Raw genomic sequence first — 16,169 nt, 5'->3', positions numbered from 1 at the left:
GGAGAGAAGTCACTTTTCTCTTCCATCGATTTGGGACATGACAGCCTCTTCAGTTGGGCCTCATTCCTGCTACAACACAGGGACTCTCCATTAGGGTTAGGGTTACTCCTGCCCCTTTTTCCTCTCTACCCCACCTTCCTCCCTCTCTCCTGCCTCCTCTTCCTCTCTACCCCACCTTCCTCCCTCTCTCCTGCCTCCTCTTCCTCTCTACCCCCACCCTCTTCCCTCTCCTGCCTCCTCTTCCTCTCTACCCCCACCTTCCTGCCTCTCTCCTGCCTGAAGCCTCCTCTTCCTCTCTACCCCCACCTTCCTGCCTCTCTGCTGCCTCCTGCCTCCTCTTCCTCTCTACCCCCACCTTCCTGCCTCTCTCCTGCCTGAAGCCTCCTCTTCCTCTCTACCCCCACCTTCCTGCCTCTCTGCTGCCTCCTGCCTCCTCTTCCTCTTTACCCCCACCTTCCTGCCTCTCTCCTGCCTCCTCTTCCTCTCTACCCCCACCTTCCTGCCCTCTCGCTTTTCTTCTCCTAACAACTCAGTATAAATCAGTAGGAAATTGAATAAGCTGAGAATAAATTAAGCTGCGCAAAGTTTTAATTTCCAATTAAGATCATAACCTTCCGACAGTCACCCCACACATATCAGCACACACACGTACACACACACGTACCAGCACACACACGTACACACACACGTACCAGCACACACACGTACACACACACACGTACCAGCACACACATGTACACACACACGCACCAGCACACAAACTAGAGAAAAACAAGAGTGAGAGAGAGAGATGTTTCTGGCTGACAGGGCTCCAGAGGTTTACCATCAACCTAGAGAGATCCGATACATGGAGAAACAAATAAAGAAGAAGACATGATTCATGGGGAAGGCAGAGGAAAACACGTTAACATAAGTTATAATAGTGACGATGCTTGAACAGCACTAAGCAGGCTAAAACTAATAAAGTTAGAAAGCTTTTTTTCATCATTCATAAGTGTTGATCATAATCAATTATTCAAAATATACTAAAACCAATCATTAATTATGATAAACCCTTTCTAACTTGGAATATTGATAGTTTGTTTTTGCTTTAGTGCTTCTCTGTTTTTACATGGTTACTTAAGTGAATATTTAAGCATGAATAGTTGTCTTCAACACTGCCGATGACAGTTTTCACCAAACGACTCATTTAACTTCATATTTATTGAGGTTCACAAGTTCCTAACAAAACAAAATTATTTTCCACGATGGAACAACACAATAATTGAACCACATCATTACAAATAATCTATTATTTTTTCTTCCCATTTAATCATTTTGCTACAAATAAATTCCCTTGACACACAATAATAAAAATATAATCATGACGAAAGAAAAACTGGAACTGGTTTGAACTCACAGAGGATCTCCTTCAGACAGGAACACAGATGAAGGAAGAACAGGTGAGAGGAGGTGATAACTGAGAGTCTGACAGAGACACATCTTCTCATGTTGGCTTAAAGGGCCTGATATTGTCAGGAGGCGTGTAGATGTTGTGATTGAGGGGTGGGGAGGACAGGAGGACAGGGTGGAGGGGAGACAAGGGGAGAGATGTGAGAGGAAAGGAGGACAGGGTGGAGGGGAGACAAGGGGAGAGATGTGAGAGGAAAGGAGGACAGGGTGGAGGGGAGACAAGGGGAGAGATGTGAGAGGAAAGGAGGACAGGGTGGAGGGGAGACAAGGGGAGAGATGTGAGAGGACAGGAGGACAGGGTGGAGGGGAGACAAGGGGAGAGATGTGAGAGGACAGGAGGACAGGGTGGAGGGGAGACAAGGGGAGAGATGTGAGAGGACAGGAGGACAGGGTGGAGGGGAGACAAGGGGAGAGATGTGAGAGGACAGGAGGACAGGGTGGAGGGGAGACAAGGGGAGAGATGTGAGAGGACAGGAGGACAGGGTGGAGGGGAGACAAGGGGGAGAGATGTGAGAGGACAGGAGGAGACCTGGGAGGGGGAGAAAAGAGGGGGACATGAGGGGGACATGGGGGAGACATGGGGGAGACATGGGGGAGACACGAGGGGGACATGGGGGAGACACGGGGGAGACAGGATGAGAACGGGAAATCATGAGATAAAAGGCACCGACAAAATCTGTCAGCATAAGATCACAAAAATATATTACCGTTTATACTGATATACACAACAGTGTATATGTGTATAGTGTGTATATACTTGTAAAAGTCACACACAGTACCCTTTTTTCAGTAATGCGACGTTTCATCCACAAAATCGTCGTCAGTATTCAAATCTAACCAAAACAACATTGGAAAAGTAAATGATTTAAAGCTTTAGAAAGTAGCTACATACAGATGTGCAATAATGGCAGGAAACCCCCAGAAAAACAACATACTAGATTATAAAAATATTAAGGATTGAACAGAGAGCAGTGATTCAGTTTACATGACCACAAACGAGACCAGGATCAAGTTTCAAAATATTTTGACGATTGCTTGAGTCTGCCTGATAAGGGCCAGGTGGATGGAGTTTTAGGGACTGTTCCATTTCTTCTTCCAAGCCAGATCAATCAAGCACAGATATTCTGCATCTGGCGATGCCTTTGTAAACTACTTAACCCTCGTGCTGCCTTCGGGTCACATGACCCAAAGGTTCATAACGAACCATCATTGTGTTTACCCAATTTTACCCAATACAAAACCAAATAAAAATACTTTTCTTTTAACCTTCGCAATGTGGGGGGTCTGAGACAGGCCCGACGGTTAAAAGAAAATGCTTCACTTTGTTTTTGTATGCGGGTAAAGTTGTCGCAATACGACGGTGGGGTCACAATGACTGATGGGTCAGAACGACCCGAGGAGAACACAAGGGTTAACCCAGGACAGGTACAGTTGTGTGCACAGACGCCTGATCACAGAATCAAACGATTCCCAAATCACAGATAGACAAAAAGTGATCAGGATAAGAGAGGCCCATGTTCTCATCACTAGACTGCTCATGCTGCAGACCCTGCAGTAATACTGTCACCACAACACCCCCATGAGGACGATCCCAGATCAGATCAGGTCTCACTAGTAATGCCTGTGGGCTGGATCACTCTCCACACACAATGACGACAAGTTCAGAACAGAATCAAAAACTCACAACCACAATACAATTATTTTTTAAATCATCAGAACACGTAGAAACATCTCAATATTATGGCGTTTGCCGCGAAGAAACACTGAACACACCAAATGTTACGGTACAACCTAAGGCCACTGTGTGCAAAGTTGTGCAATGTAGTGAAATATAACGCAAACGTTATGTTGTTGTTTCATCCCTTTTTACAACTCGATATGCTGGCATTGAAAACTGGCATCCTCGCTTTACCAGCAGCCTGTAGACGGTTCTAGAACACGGAACCCCTGGATATATATATATATATATATAAAACTGATACGGTGGAACAGAGGAGAAAAGGAGAAGGAGGAGAAGAAGACCCAGCTGATGAGGAGAAACGCGGGCAGGGACGGGGAGAGGAAAAGCAAGGAGAGGAAGCTGTAATCACCTCCTGCCTCCTTGTTAAATCTAATAACCAGGCTGGCTGAAGCTGTGGGCCACTGCAATAATAACTCTTTCAACAAGCAGGATGACCAATCAGTCCACTGCGTCTCAGTCTTAATCTCATCTTCTCCCTGCATGGAGGCTGGGCTGGGGAGGCCTGCTAGCAGACAGACAACCACTAACCACTAGGTGAAATGTGGCTCTGTGGCTAGCAACCAGATAAGTGTTACACTCAGCTTTAACACCGCTTTTTTTGTCACATTTTTGTCACATGTTTAACATGGCTTGGTTGCTAAAGTGTTAGCTTTGTTGGCTAATTGCCATGATATTGCACTGTGGAACATAGTTGGAAGGTGATAGATGATTTGGTTGACTTTGTTATTAACATGGTGTTCTGAGTGTCTTGAAAAACACTCTTGACAGCTATTCTCCTCTCTCCATCCCTCCCCCTTTCCCTACCTCCCTAAATTTAGATTTTGGTATTTAAATGAGACATTTTGTAAAGGAGAAAGCAAAAGAGACAAGCATTATACAGTCTGAGTCAACCTTTTATCAGTGAGCTGTTCAAATTAGTTCAGAGGCATGACGCTCCCGTCACCTGACCCCAGCACCTAGTCACATGACCCCAGCACCTAGTCACATGACCCTAAAGCACTGTAGCTGTCCCGTTTCCCCGGAAACGCATGCTTCAGGATGTGTTTGGTCCCTTTCAACACGTTTGATTGAGCAGAGCTGATCACAATAACAGAGATGTCCTTGAAACATGCTACAAAAGTCAAGTTTTATAAAGGCACACGTCCATGTCTGCAACGCCTCAGGAACACAGATGAGGAGAGACAGACAGAGGGAGAAAGAGACAGAGAGAGACAGAGAGAGAGAGACATAGAGAGAGAGAGAGACATAGAGAGAGAGAGAGAGAGAGAGAGACAGAGAGAGAGACAGAGAGAGAGAGAGAGAGAGAGAGACAGAGAAGAGAGAGAGAGAGAGAGAGAGAGAGAGAGAGAGAGAGAGAGAGAGAGAGAGAGAGAGAGAGAGAGAGACATAGAGAGAGAGACACACAGTCACTGAGTCTTCCCTGCTTCCCTCCTCTACTTCTTCGTATCCGTCAGTATGATGTTGGCCGTGACAAACATGAGGCAGAAGGCGGCCCCAGACGACCACGAACCACACCCAGAAGGCGTGTCTGAAGGTTTGAGAGCGGTGCTTGTTCACCGCCTCCCTGCCCACCACCGGCTCCAGATGCCTCCGGCTGAAGAACACCAGCAGCGCCGGGATCACGTACTGGATCCCCGTGCCGGCGTACGCGCCCGTGATGCCCACCAGGGACTCCAGGTTGTGGGTGCAGAACGCCACGATGACCGGGGGGCACCAGCGTGATGAGGGGGAACACCATGCGGTCCACCACCCAGGGATACGTCCCGCCGTCGCGGTGAAACAGCGTTTTCCAGTTGTTACGCAGCGTCACGGCGATGATGGGGAAGTTGGTGCTGATGGTGAAGACGGGGAACAGGCCCAGGAAGTAGCGCAGCGCCGGGACGTCCAGCACGTCGCAGTTGTCGGTGAAGTTGAGCGTGTACATGTCGTGGAGGAGCGAGGAGTCGAAGCAGAAGATGGCGGTGAAGGAGAGGAGGGAGTAGAAGGCCAGGATGAGGACGTAGTCCGTCACCACCAGGGCGCCCACGCGAGTCTTGTCGGATATGGGCGTGACCAGCGAGGGGAGGGAGTGCTGGCACATGAAGGAGTAGACGCACACCCCGAACAGGTTGGGGACGCCGGAGAGCTGGGCAACTGGGGGCCGGCCTTCACCACGACCTGCACCGATGCGGATCAGAGCCAGGATGATCATCATGGTGAACGCTGGAGGAGGAGAGAAGGTGAGGGTGGAGGAGAGGGAGGTGGGGGGGAGGGAGGGAGGGAGGGAGGTGGAGAGCGAGGGTGGAGGAGGTAGAAGGTTAAAAGTAGGTGGAAGAGGAGAAGACGGAGGTGAGAGGGAGAAGAACAGGGAGGGAAAAAACAGAGAGGAGGAGGAGGAGGAGTGACAGAGAGAGGAGAGGAGAGAGAGAGAGAGAGAGAGAGAGAGAGAGAGAGAGAGGAGAGAGAGAGAGAGAGAGAGAGAGAGAGAGAGAGAGAGAGAGAGAGAGAGACATAGAGAGAGAGAGAAAAGGAAAATAAAGGAGAGGGGGAAAAGGGAGGGAAAGAGAAGAAATGTTAATGTTAGTTAATTATCAAAAACAAACATATCTCAATGCAGAGTGGAACATGGGCTCCATAGATACTGGGTAGTGTCCTCACACTAGGACAGTAGGGGGCATTAGGACCATGAAGACACTGACCACTTAACAGGCCCTCCTTCCTACTTCCTGACCAGAAACACACACACACACTCAACAGCTACAGTAGAAGTAGAAAAGGCCAATAAATTAGCCGTTAGGTATGCTACACTAAAGTCTGGCATGCTAATGCTTCCGATTGCTACGCTACGCTACAATCATGCACGCTACGGTCCACTATGCTATGCTAATGTTTGCTGCAGTTTGACACTCCCCATTCAGTCACAGTGTGCGATGCTAAAACTGCAACCCAGTTCCAGGTCTCCACCATCTACTGGTGGCAATGAGGCTGTCTATAATCGACTGGGCTGAGTGTGGGTGGTTGTGTGTGTGTGTGTGTGTTTGGTTAGAGAGAGTGTGACTGGAAGGCCTGTTAAAGGATTTGAGCCCTCCCTCTCCTCTCCATCCTCCCTCTCCCCTCTCTCTCTCCTCCTCCCTCTCCCCTCCTCTCTCCCCTCCATCCTCCCTCTCCTCTCATCCTCCCCTCTCCCCTCCATCCTCCCTCTCCTCTCCATCCTCCCCTCTCCCCTCCTCTCTCCTCTCCATCCTCCCCTCTCCCCTCCTCTCTCCTCTCCATCCTCCCTTCCCCCTCCTCTCCATCCTCCCCTCCTCTCCATCCTCCATCTCCCCTCCTCTCTCCTCTCCTCTCCTCTCCATCCTCCCCTCCTCTCTCTTTCCATCCTTCTCTCATCTCCTCCCTAATCTCCATTGTCTCCTCTTCCTCCCTCCAACCACCACTTTAGTCACAGATTTCTCCTCGCTTACATCACACACACTCACACAAAAGTTGAACTAAAAGAGAGAAGAGGAGAGGAATCGTCAGAATGAATGGTTTCTCTACACAAGGCCAGCTGATGATCAATAAATCACGGGCTTCTTTAATGTTGGAGAGACACACACATTCACACACGCACTAGCACCTGTTCAGGACGACACTATATAATGGATATTTGGCACGTTTCCCATGTCATCATTGACTAAAGATAGAGGAATCATGGCCTCATGCCAGCGCAACGCATCAAGCACCACACACACACACTCGATTTCTGTCTCAAAGACACACACATCCCACACACACATCACACATATAAAACAAAGTAAGTGTGTGTGACAAAGTAAGTCGACCCTTAAGTGGCATTTCACCAGATAGCAGCCAATCAGTCAATGGGTTCTTCTCACCACAGGTGGATGGGCCAATCCCGACAGACTTTCCTGTCCCCACCGTCCTATCACAGAGAGCGATGCTGTCAACACTGCATACAGTATCATGGTCCTGGGAGACCACACTGTCCTGCACGCTCAAGACAACATGGATGTGTTTTTCTCATTCTCTGTCTTTTTCTCATTCTCTCTTGTCTTTTTCTTTTTCTCATTCTCTCCATCTTTCTATCTTGCTGTGCTTCCTGCTCTCCTTTTTCACTTTTCTCTCTCTTCCTCTCTCTCTTCTTCTCTCTCTCCTCCTTCTCTCTCCTCTGTCCTTCTCTCTCTCTCTCCTTCTCTCTCTCCCTCCTTCTCTGTCTCCTTTCTCTCTCTCCTCCTTTCTCTCTCTCTCCTCTCTCTCTCTCCTTCTCTTCTCTCTCCTTCTCCTTCTCTCTCTCTCTCCTTCTCTCTCTCTCCTCTCCTCTCGCTCTCTCCTTCTCTTCTCTCTCCTTCTCTTCTCTCATCCTTCTCTTCTCTCTCCCCCGTGAGTACATCTGTTCCTTATGTGTGAAAGACCCATCACAGATGACCTTCTGTCCCATTCTCTCTTCCTCCCCATCTCTCCTCCTGCCTCTCTCCCTTCCCTCTCTTCTTCGTCTCTCCATCCGGTGGATGTGACCCGTCCCTGTGCGGTGTCAGGGCCGACAGGGAGAGCGTTGCCTGGCACTGGCTACAGCAGCCTGGACAGGAAGAAATGTGGCAGGGGGCATTTAATTAAGACCGTCTTACAGGACGGGGCGCTTGGCAGGGTGGAGCGTACAGATGCTTAACCTTGAGCGGCGCTTGTGTTCTGCACCAAGCCGGGATGGAGCATGCTGTCTACGAGGACCAGCTAGCCTTGCGATTCATCTCTCTATTTCTCTCTGTTGTTAATCTCCGTGTCTCTCCTCCTCCCCCCCTCCCCCTCACCCCCCTCCCTCTCCCCCCCCTCTCCCCCTCCCCCTCCCCCCCCTCTCCCTCTCCCCCCTTCCCTCTCCCCCCTCCCCCCCTTCCCTCTCTCCCCCCCCCTCCCTCCCCCCCCTCCCTCTCCCCCCTCCCTCTCACCCCCCTCTCCCCTTCCCTCCCCCCCCTCCCCTTCCCTCTCCCCCCCTCTCCCCCTCCCCCTCCGTAACAGACCGCCAGATTGGGATCAGTACTGTCCTTACAGTTGCTTTTGAAAGCTCAACTTCTAGCTCTAACATCCCCATCCTGTTTTAAACAAACACACATCTGCGCCCTGGGAAGTGCACACACACGCACACACACACACACACACACGGACCACACACACACGCACACACACACACACACACTACACGGCTGAGTGAACTGACGCCTAGTCAGACTGCTACAGACACGCTGCCATAGCGACCAGAGATGTCCATCTCCCCAGTGTTGACCCAGGAGGGAAGACGGCAAGCCTTCCTGAGTGTATGATGACACTAGAGAAGGTCAAGTGCTCCAGTGCTGTTTAGACCTCTGAGATCATGGGATCGTTCACATCAGAGGGGGAGGGGAGGGGAATGGAGAAGCCGTATGAATCCAGACAGGAGAGGGCAGTCATGATTAAAGGCCCGGTTAGCAGGTATGGATCTGTGATTGATCCTGAGGTCTACAACAACAACCCGCACACACACCCTCCTAATCACCCTGTAATCTGAATGACCAGAGATCACAGCCCTCATTAAACCAAAGCAACACTCAGGACTAGCAGCATGACAGAGAGGAGGGCAGGGAGGCAACAGAGGAGGGGACAAGCACTACAACCGCCCAATGTGGATCCAACCCAGGTCTCCCACGGCAACTACACTCACACACTCCATCCGGAAAACCTCCTTGAGTGACTGTGGGCCTTGAAGGGGGGCAGGGAGGGGGGGGGGGGGGGGGTCCTTGGAGGACTGGGGACATGTGTGTGTGTGTAGGTGTGTGTGTGTAGGTGTGTGTGTGTGTGTGGGTTGAGGGTTAAACATGTTAGAGTTATACCCCCCCCCTCCCCCGGGTGAAACTATGAGCGCGGCTCAGTCGGCGTAACCATAGGAACGAGCTACGCCCTTCAATACTTAGTTTTTCCTTCAATGTAATTTTCGGGGCTTGTGCTGAGGTTGTGAGCTGTGAAGTTCATTAGAACCTCACAATACTCAGCAGAGGGGGAGAGAGAGAGAGAGCGAGAGAGAGAGAGAGAGAGAGAGAGAGAGAGAGAGAGAGAGAGAGAGAGAGAGAGAGGGAGAGAGAGAGAGCGAGAGAAGAGAGAGAGCGAGAGAGAGAGAGGGAGAGAGCGGAGGGAGAGAGGGGACAAGAACAATGAGAGCATGAGATCCTTCTAACAATGTTGATTTTCCTCTTCGATCTCCATCGCTCTCAACTCTCTCCTTCTTGCTCTCTCTCTTCATCTCACTCCTCATCTCAGCCTCTCTCGCCCTCTCACTTGCTCTCCCTCTTATTCTCCTCATCTCCCTCCCTCCCTTGACACACCAGTGCTGTGTCGATAAACTGACCACCACGACTGTGGCCAGCCATCCATGATGTCATTTCCTCTGTAATGTGAATGAGAAAACAATGGATTTGGCTCATTTGACCCTAGCACTCCACTCACACCTCTCTCAGCCTCTCCCATTCCTCCGTATACTTACCTTATCCATCCCTCATTCCATCCTCAGCTAGCAATCCAGCCATCCCTCATTCCATCCTTACCTGTCCTTCCATTCCTCACTCCATCCCTCATTCCATCCTCATCTATCAATCCATTCTGGGACAAACTGAGGAGAGGAGGGGGTGATTAATACTGGTTTACTGGAACGCACACATCACAGACAGGCACAGACGCTAGGCTGGGACCTGGGAGCCAGGCATGCTCACACACACACACACACACACACACACTGATCCTGACACTCTTGACCCTCTTATACTCCCCGTCCGGAGGAGGGAGGATAGAAAGATGGAAGGATAGAGGGAGCCTGAAATAGAGGAAGAGAAAGAAGGAGGGAGAGGTGAGATGGAGGGAGGGATAGATGGAGGGGAGCGAGGGGGAGATGGAGGGAGGGGTGAGATGGAGGGAGGGATAGATGGAGGCATGAGATGGAAGGAGGGGGAGATGGAGGGAGAGATGGAGGGAGGGAGGGATGGAGGGAAGAAGATAAATGGAAGGAAAGGGAGATAAAGGTGATGGAAAGTAGGAAAGAAGGGGGGGTGGAAGGAGGTGACAAAGAGTTGTAGAAGCATCATTCATCAGTCATGCTGCTAGACCGGTCAGGGTTGAGGATAAAGAGGAACTGTGATTGGATGATGAGGGGTTGTAATAACCTATCACAAGATCATACATATCTTCATCAGTCACACCAGTACCAACAGTCACATATAACAACATGTCAAACACGGTTTTATAACATATCTACGACACAATTCATCTGTTATTCTGTATGCTCACAGGGCGCTGTCTGAAAGAAGATGGTGAAAGACTAGAAATTAATATTTATACCCTCTGCTATTTGTATTCCCTCTTTCCTCTGAAGACAGGAGGAGGAAGAGACAATATTTAAACATCTGACACAACAGAGAACTGACAACATCAGTAAACCAGTGGACTGGACCTGCACACGAGCTGAACGCATCTTTCATTAAAATCATGCACAGATACTCTGCCTTTGGATGCATCGAAGGATGTCGCAGAATATTGAAATGATTATCTGTCTGACTAGATAACCTGAATACCAATAAACTCAACTGCAATGAAGAGGAGAGAGACACAGTAAGAAAGAGTGCGGAAATCTGAGAAAGAAAGAGAGAGGGAGGGATGGAAAAAAGCAGAGAGAGAAGGAGGGTAGAAACCAGAGAATGAGAAAGAGAAAGGGAGAGGAGAGAGGGAGAGAGAGACAGAGAGAGAGACAGAGAGAGAGAGGAGAGAGAGAGAGACAGAGAGAAAGAAAGGAGAGAGACAGAGACAGAGACAGAGACAGAGAGAGAGAGAGAGAGAGACAGAGACAGAGAGAGAGAGACAGAGAGACAGAGAGACAGAGAGAGAGAGAGAGGAGAGAGAGAGAGAGAGGAGAGAGAGAGAGAGAGAGAGAGAGAGAGAGAGAGAGAGAGAGATGAAAATACCAACAACTTCAACCTCCACTGCAAGGTCAGGGAAGGTTGTGTCATTAAATGCACCACTCAACCCTCAGAAAGGGCGGGTTAATCTAGGAATCTCTCTCCTTGCACCTGGTTGGCTGCAGCCTTATGAATATTAACGCAGGTGTGTTGTTATGGTAATGAGGGTGTTTGAACATGCTGAGGCAGTATGGAAGCAGGCCGTGCAGCATCTTAGGTGTAGCTGGAGGATTCAGACACATGCTCAGCTAATCAGGGCAGACCGAAGAGCCCCTGCCTGTTACTCAAGCTGCCTCTGCCTGGATACACAGCGTGCTAATGAGGAGGGATGAGGTGTGTGTGCAAGGCACACACACACGCATGTGAACACACAGCACGCACATCACCACCAATCACACCCACATGAGTGCCCCCATGGTGTAAACAGTCGGTAGTCGGCGTAATGCGTCGGCGGGAACAACAGCTCCAGCACATCGCCATGGCGCCCGAGGGACGACATGCCTTCAGGGGATGATCGGGAGGAAGCTCATTCAAATAACCCCACAGCACACCTTAATGGACAAACAGCCCTGGTATCCATCCCACAGACAGGCTGGCCAGCCGCGCTAGGATCCGTTAGCCTTGAGGAGAGCTCTCCCAGGATGACATGCTGAACTATTCATGGACAGAGATGTAGCGGGACTCGCAGGTAACTCAAATAAACGCTTTCAATACAGCCAGGTGCTGATGCACCTGGATGTGTGTGTGTTATGTATGTATGTATGTATGTATGTATGTATGTATGTATGTATGTATGTGTGTGTGTGTGTGTGTGTGTGTGTGTGTGTGTATATGTGTGTGTGTTAAGAAGGCAGTCCACCTTATGAATGGATCAGGGAAGCAGAGCTGCAGGAAAGACTTGCCACAATAGCCATTTTGGATCATTATCCAGTGCAGTAGTGAGGTCTGTCCAGCAGACATGCTAATCAATCAAAGACAGACCTCAGGAGGAAGAGGGTGGACCAGGGCCAGACTCCAAATCCCACAATGCTTTGTGGATGGCCAGAAACTGACAGTCTGTTTTATGTCATGTGTGTGTGTGTGTGTGTGTGTGTGCGGTTGTTTATGACAGCCATGTAAAGTTGTGTGTATGGGCCTGTGTGTTGTGTGTGTATGGGCCTGTGTGTGTGCGTGTATGGGCCTGTGTGTGTGCGTGTATGGGCCTGTGTGTGTGCGTGTATGGGCCTGTGTGTGTGCGTGTATGGGCCTGTGTGTGTGCGTGTATGGGCCTGTGTGTGTGCGTGTATGGGCCTGTGTGTGTGCGTGTATGGGCCTGTGTGTGTGCGTGTATGGGCCTGTGTGTGTGCGTGTATGGGCCTGTGTGTGTGCGTGTATGGGCCTGTGTGTGTGCGTGTATGGGCCTGTGTGTGTGCGTGTATGGGCCTGTGTGTGTGCGTGTATGGGCCTGTGTGTGTGCGTGTATGGGCCTGTGTGTGTGCGTGTATGGGCCTGTGTGTGTGTGTGTATGGCCTGTGTGTGCGTGTATGGGCCTGTGTGTGTGCCGTGTATGGGCCTGTGTGTGTGTGTGTATGGGCTGGTGTGTGCGTGTATGGGCCTGTGTGTGTGTGTGTATGGGCCTGTGTGTGTGCGTGTATGGGCCTGTGTGTGTGTGTGTATGGGCCTTGTGTGTGTGTGTATGGGCCTGTGTGTGTGCGTGTATGGGCCTGTGTGTGTGCGTGTATGGGCCTGTGTGTGTGTGTATGGGCCTGTGTGTGTGCGTGTGTGTCAGAGCCGTGAGTCAGGGTGTTGTGATGTTAGCGGTGGGCCCAGGACGACTGTTTATTCTGGTCTGTGAGGCCGTGAGTGACGGTCCAATCAGGACTGGGACACACTGTCAGTCATGTCCTCCTGACGGATGGGAGGAGAGAGAGAGAGAGAGAGAGAGAGAGAGAGAGAGAGAGAGAGAGAGAGAGAGAGAGAGAGAGACACAGAGTGACAGAGTGAGAGAGAGAGAGAGACAGAGTGAGAGAGAGACAGAGTGAGAGAGAGAGAGAGAGAGAGAGAGAGAGAGAGAGAGAGAGAGACAGACAGACAGACAGACAGACAGACAGAGACAGAGAGAGAGAGAGAGAGAGAGAGAGAGAGAGACAGAGTGAGAGAGAGAGAGAGAGAGAGAGAGAGAGAGAGAGAGAGAGAGAGAGGGAGAGAGAGAGAGAGAGAGAGGGAGAGAGGAGCGAGAGAGGAAGGGAGGGGAGGATGACATAGATACACAGAGGGGGGAGGAGGAGAGGAGAGGAGGAGAGAGGAGGTGTGTTACCTATCCAGCGCATGAGGGAGGTGAGGATCTGGAGGTACTTGGTCTTCTGAGCGTTGAAGAAGGTGAACGGACCCATCATCACGGTGAAAACACTCTGAGAGAGCGAGAGAGAGAAGAGAAACAAAGAGATATACGGCAGTGAGAATAAGACAAACACAAGAAAAACACAAGAGTCTGACACATAACCACACTGTACGGCACAGAGTGTGAGCTGAAATAACCAGTTAACATACCACACACACACAACATAAGACAAACAGGAACAAGTTCGAAAGAAAAAGGTGAGAATCCATTGTCAAGGTAAATGAGGGATGATTGTGTCCTGACTGTGGTCTGCCCTCAAATAGGAGTCTCCCAATGTGTTCCACACACTCCTCGCTCTCTCCCTCGCTCTCTCCCTCGCTCCCTCCCTCGCTCCCTCCCTCGCTCCCTCCCTCGCTCCCTCCCTCGCTCCCTCCCTCCCTCGCTCTCTCCCTCCCTCCCTCGCTCCCTCCCTCGCTCTCTCCCTCGCTCCCTCCCTCGCTCCCTCCCTCCCTCGCTCTCTCCCTCGCTCCCTCCCTCCCTCGCTCCCTCCCTCGCTCCCTCGCTCCCTCGCTCTCTCCCTCGCTCCCTCCCTCGCTCCCTCGCTCTCTCCCTCGCTCCCTCCCTCGCTCCCTCCCTCGCTCCCTCGCTCCCTCGCTCCCTCGCTCTCTCCCTCGCTCTCTCCCTCGCTCTCTCCCTCGCTCTCTCCCTCGCTCCCTCCCTCGCTCCCTCCCTCCCTCCCTCGCTCCCTCCCTCGCTCCCTCCCTCGCTCTCTCCCTCCCTCCCTCCCTCGCTCCCTCCCTCGCTCCCTCGCTCTCTCCCTCGCTCCCTCCCTCGCTCCCTCCCTCGCTCCCTCCCTCGCTCCCTCCCTCGCTCCCTCCCTCCCTCGCTCTCTCCCTCGCTCCCTCCCTCGCTCCCCCGCTCTCTCCCTCGCTCCCTCCCTCGCTCCCTCCCTCGCTCCCTCCCTCCCTCGCTCCCTCCCTCCCTCCCTCCCTCGCTCCCTCCCTCGCTCCCTCCCTCGCTCCCTTCCTCCCTCCCTCGCTCCCTCCCTCGCTCTCTCGCTCTCTCCCTCCCTCCCTCCCTCCCTCCCTGGGGGTGTTGGGGCCAGCCGGGAGCATGACCCCTGGAGAGGCTGAGATAAGAGCACGACTAAACAAGCATCATGTCGCTAGCTAGCAACAGTAACAAGGCAGGAGACAAGGAGAGAACGCTAGCAGGAAGCGCTAGCAGGGAGCGCTAGCACGCTCGCAGAGAATGTCAATGACTGAGAAGTTACATGTAGTTAGCGAAGGACGGAGAGAGAGAGAGAGAGAGAGAGATCTCTAATGTCTGAAAGTGAAGTGATGGTCCGTGTAATAAAGAGAAGATGGGCCATTTGTGGCCAATCAAGTCGAGTTCGGATCAGTCCAGCCCAGGCCAGTCCTTGGCTTGTCTGTCCATCCATCCATCCATCTCTTCACTTATTCATCTGCTTTGTCTCACTCTGGTCATCATATCATTTTCTGCTCCCTTTCTCCTCGATTTCTTCAACTCTCTTTCAGTGTCTCACTCTTCTTTCTCATAAATCTTTCCTCTCCCACATCCACCCATCCCTTTCTCAATCCTTCCTTTTGGTGTCAGGGCACGGTATGTGAGAGATGGAGGGATGGAAGGAGGGATTGATGAACGGGAGAAGGAGGGTCGGTAAAGAAGGAAACTGAGAGAAATGGAGTGAGGGAAGGCATGGGAGGGAGGGAGGGAGGGAGGGAGGGAGGGAGGGAGGGAGGGAGGGAGGGAGGGAGGGAGGGAGGGAGGGAGGGAGGGAGGGGAAAGAATGCTGGAGAAAGATGGATGAGGGGAGAGTGAGGGGGGGCTGAAGATGAGTCTAATGTTGGGGAGAGTGAGGGGGAGGGGCTCTAATGTTGGGGAGTTTTAATGGAGAATGACTGGAGGGCCATTAGGACAAAGTGGACCAGCAAGTAGAGCGAGGAGAGAAAGGGAGGACAGTGTGTGTGTGTGTGTGTGTGTGGCCTAGCTGATGAATCCCCCCCTTCACGTGTCAGAGTAACCTGGGAGCACGTATGAATCACAACCACCGTCTCAAAACACACACTCAACGCACGCACGCGCAGTGCACACACACACACTAAAAGCCAACCAAATAGAGCACAGCAGAAACCCAACAGTTTAACAGGCTTCAGTAAAGAATAAATCTCAGAGAGAGAGAGAGAGAGAGAGAGAGAGAGAGAGAGAGAGAGAGAGAGAGAGAGAGAGAGAGAAGCAGAGAGAAGCAGAAAGAGAGAGACAGAGAGAGACAGCGAGACAGAGAGCGACAGAGACTGAGACATAGAGGGAGACACTCCTCTCTTCTTCATCCCCTCCTCCACAGACCTCCTCCTCCTCCTCCAGCCCCCCTCATCCTCCTCCAGCCCCTCCTCCTCCACAGATCTTCTCCTCCTCCAGCCCCCCTCCTCCTCCACAGACCTCCTCCAGCCCCCCCCTCCTCCTCCACAGACCTCCTCCAGCCCCCCCCTCCTCCTCCAGCCCCCCTCCTCCTCCACAGACCTCCTCCAGCCCCCCCCTCCTCCTCCAGCCCCCCCCTCCTCCTCCAGCCCCCCCCTCCTCCTCCACAGACCTCCTCCAGCCCCCCCTCCTCCTCCAGCCCCCCTCCTCCTCCACAGACCTCCTCCAGCCCCCCCCTCCTCCACAGACCTCCTCCAGCCCCCCCCTCCTC

General features: G+C 51.8%; 2 protein-coding genes across 2 annotated transcripts in view; both read right to left on the bottom strand.

Moving 5' to 3' along the window:
- LOC134040092 (ectonucleotide pyrophosphatase/phosphodiesterase family member 7-like) overlaps nucleotides 1-16,169 on the bottom strand; it is a 104,599-nt gene that overhangs the window by 65,187 nt on the left and 23,243 nt on the right. The window lies entirely within an intron of this gene.
- Nucleotides 4,172-16,169, bottom strand: part of tmem104 (transmembrane protein 104) — a 30,254-nt gene continuing 18,256 nt past the window's right edge. Inside the window, 4 exon segments of the mRNA XM_062486282.1 lie at nucleotides 4,172-4,686; nucleotides 4,688-4,903; nucleotides 4,905-5,395; nucleotides 13,436-13,529. Coding sequence (XP_062342266.1) covers nucleotides 4,627-4,686; nucleotides 4,688-4,903; nucleotides 4,905-5,395; nucleotides 13,436-13,529 — 861 coding nt within the window. The 3' untranslated portion in view covers nucleotides 4,172-4,626.

This window comes from Osmerus eperlanus, chromosome 2, assembly GCF_963692335.1.
Source record: "Osmerus eperlanus chromosome 2, fOsmEpe2.1, whole genome shotgun sequence".
NCBI lineage: Eukaryota > Metazoa > Chordata > Actinopteri > Osmeriformes > Osmeridae > Osmerus > Osmerus eperlanus.
The sequence above is the reverse complement of the archived record's forward strand: the minus strand, read 5'-3'. Positions and strand labels throughout refer to the sequence as shown.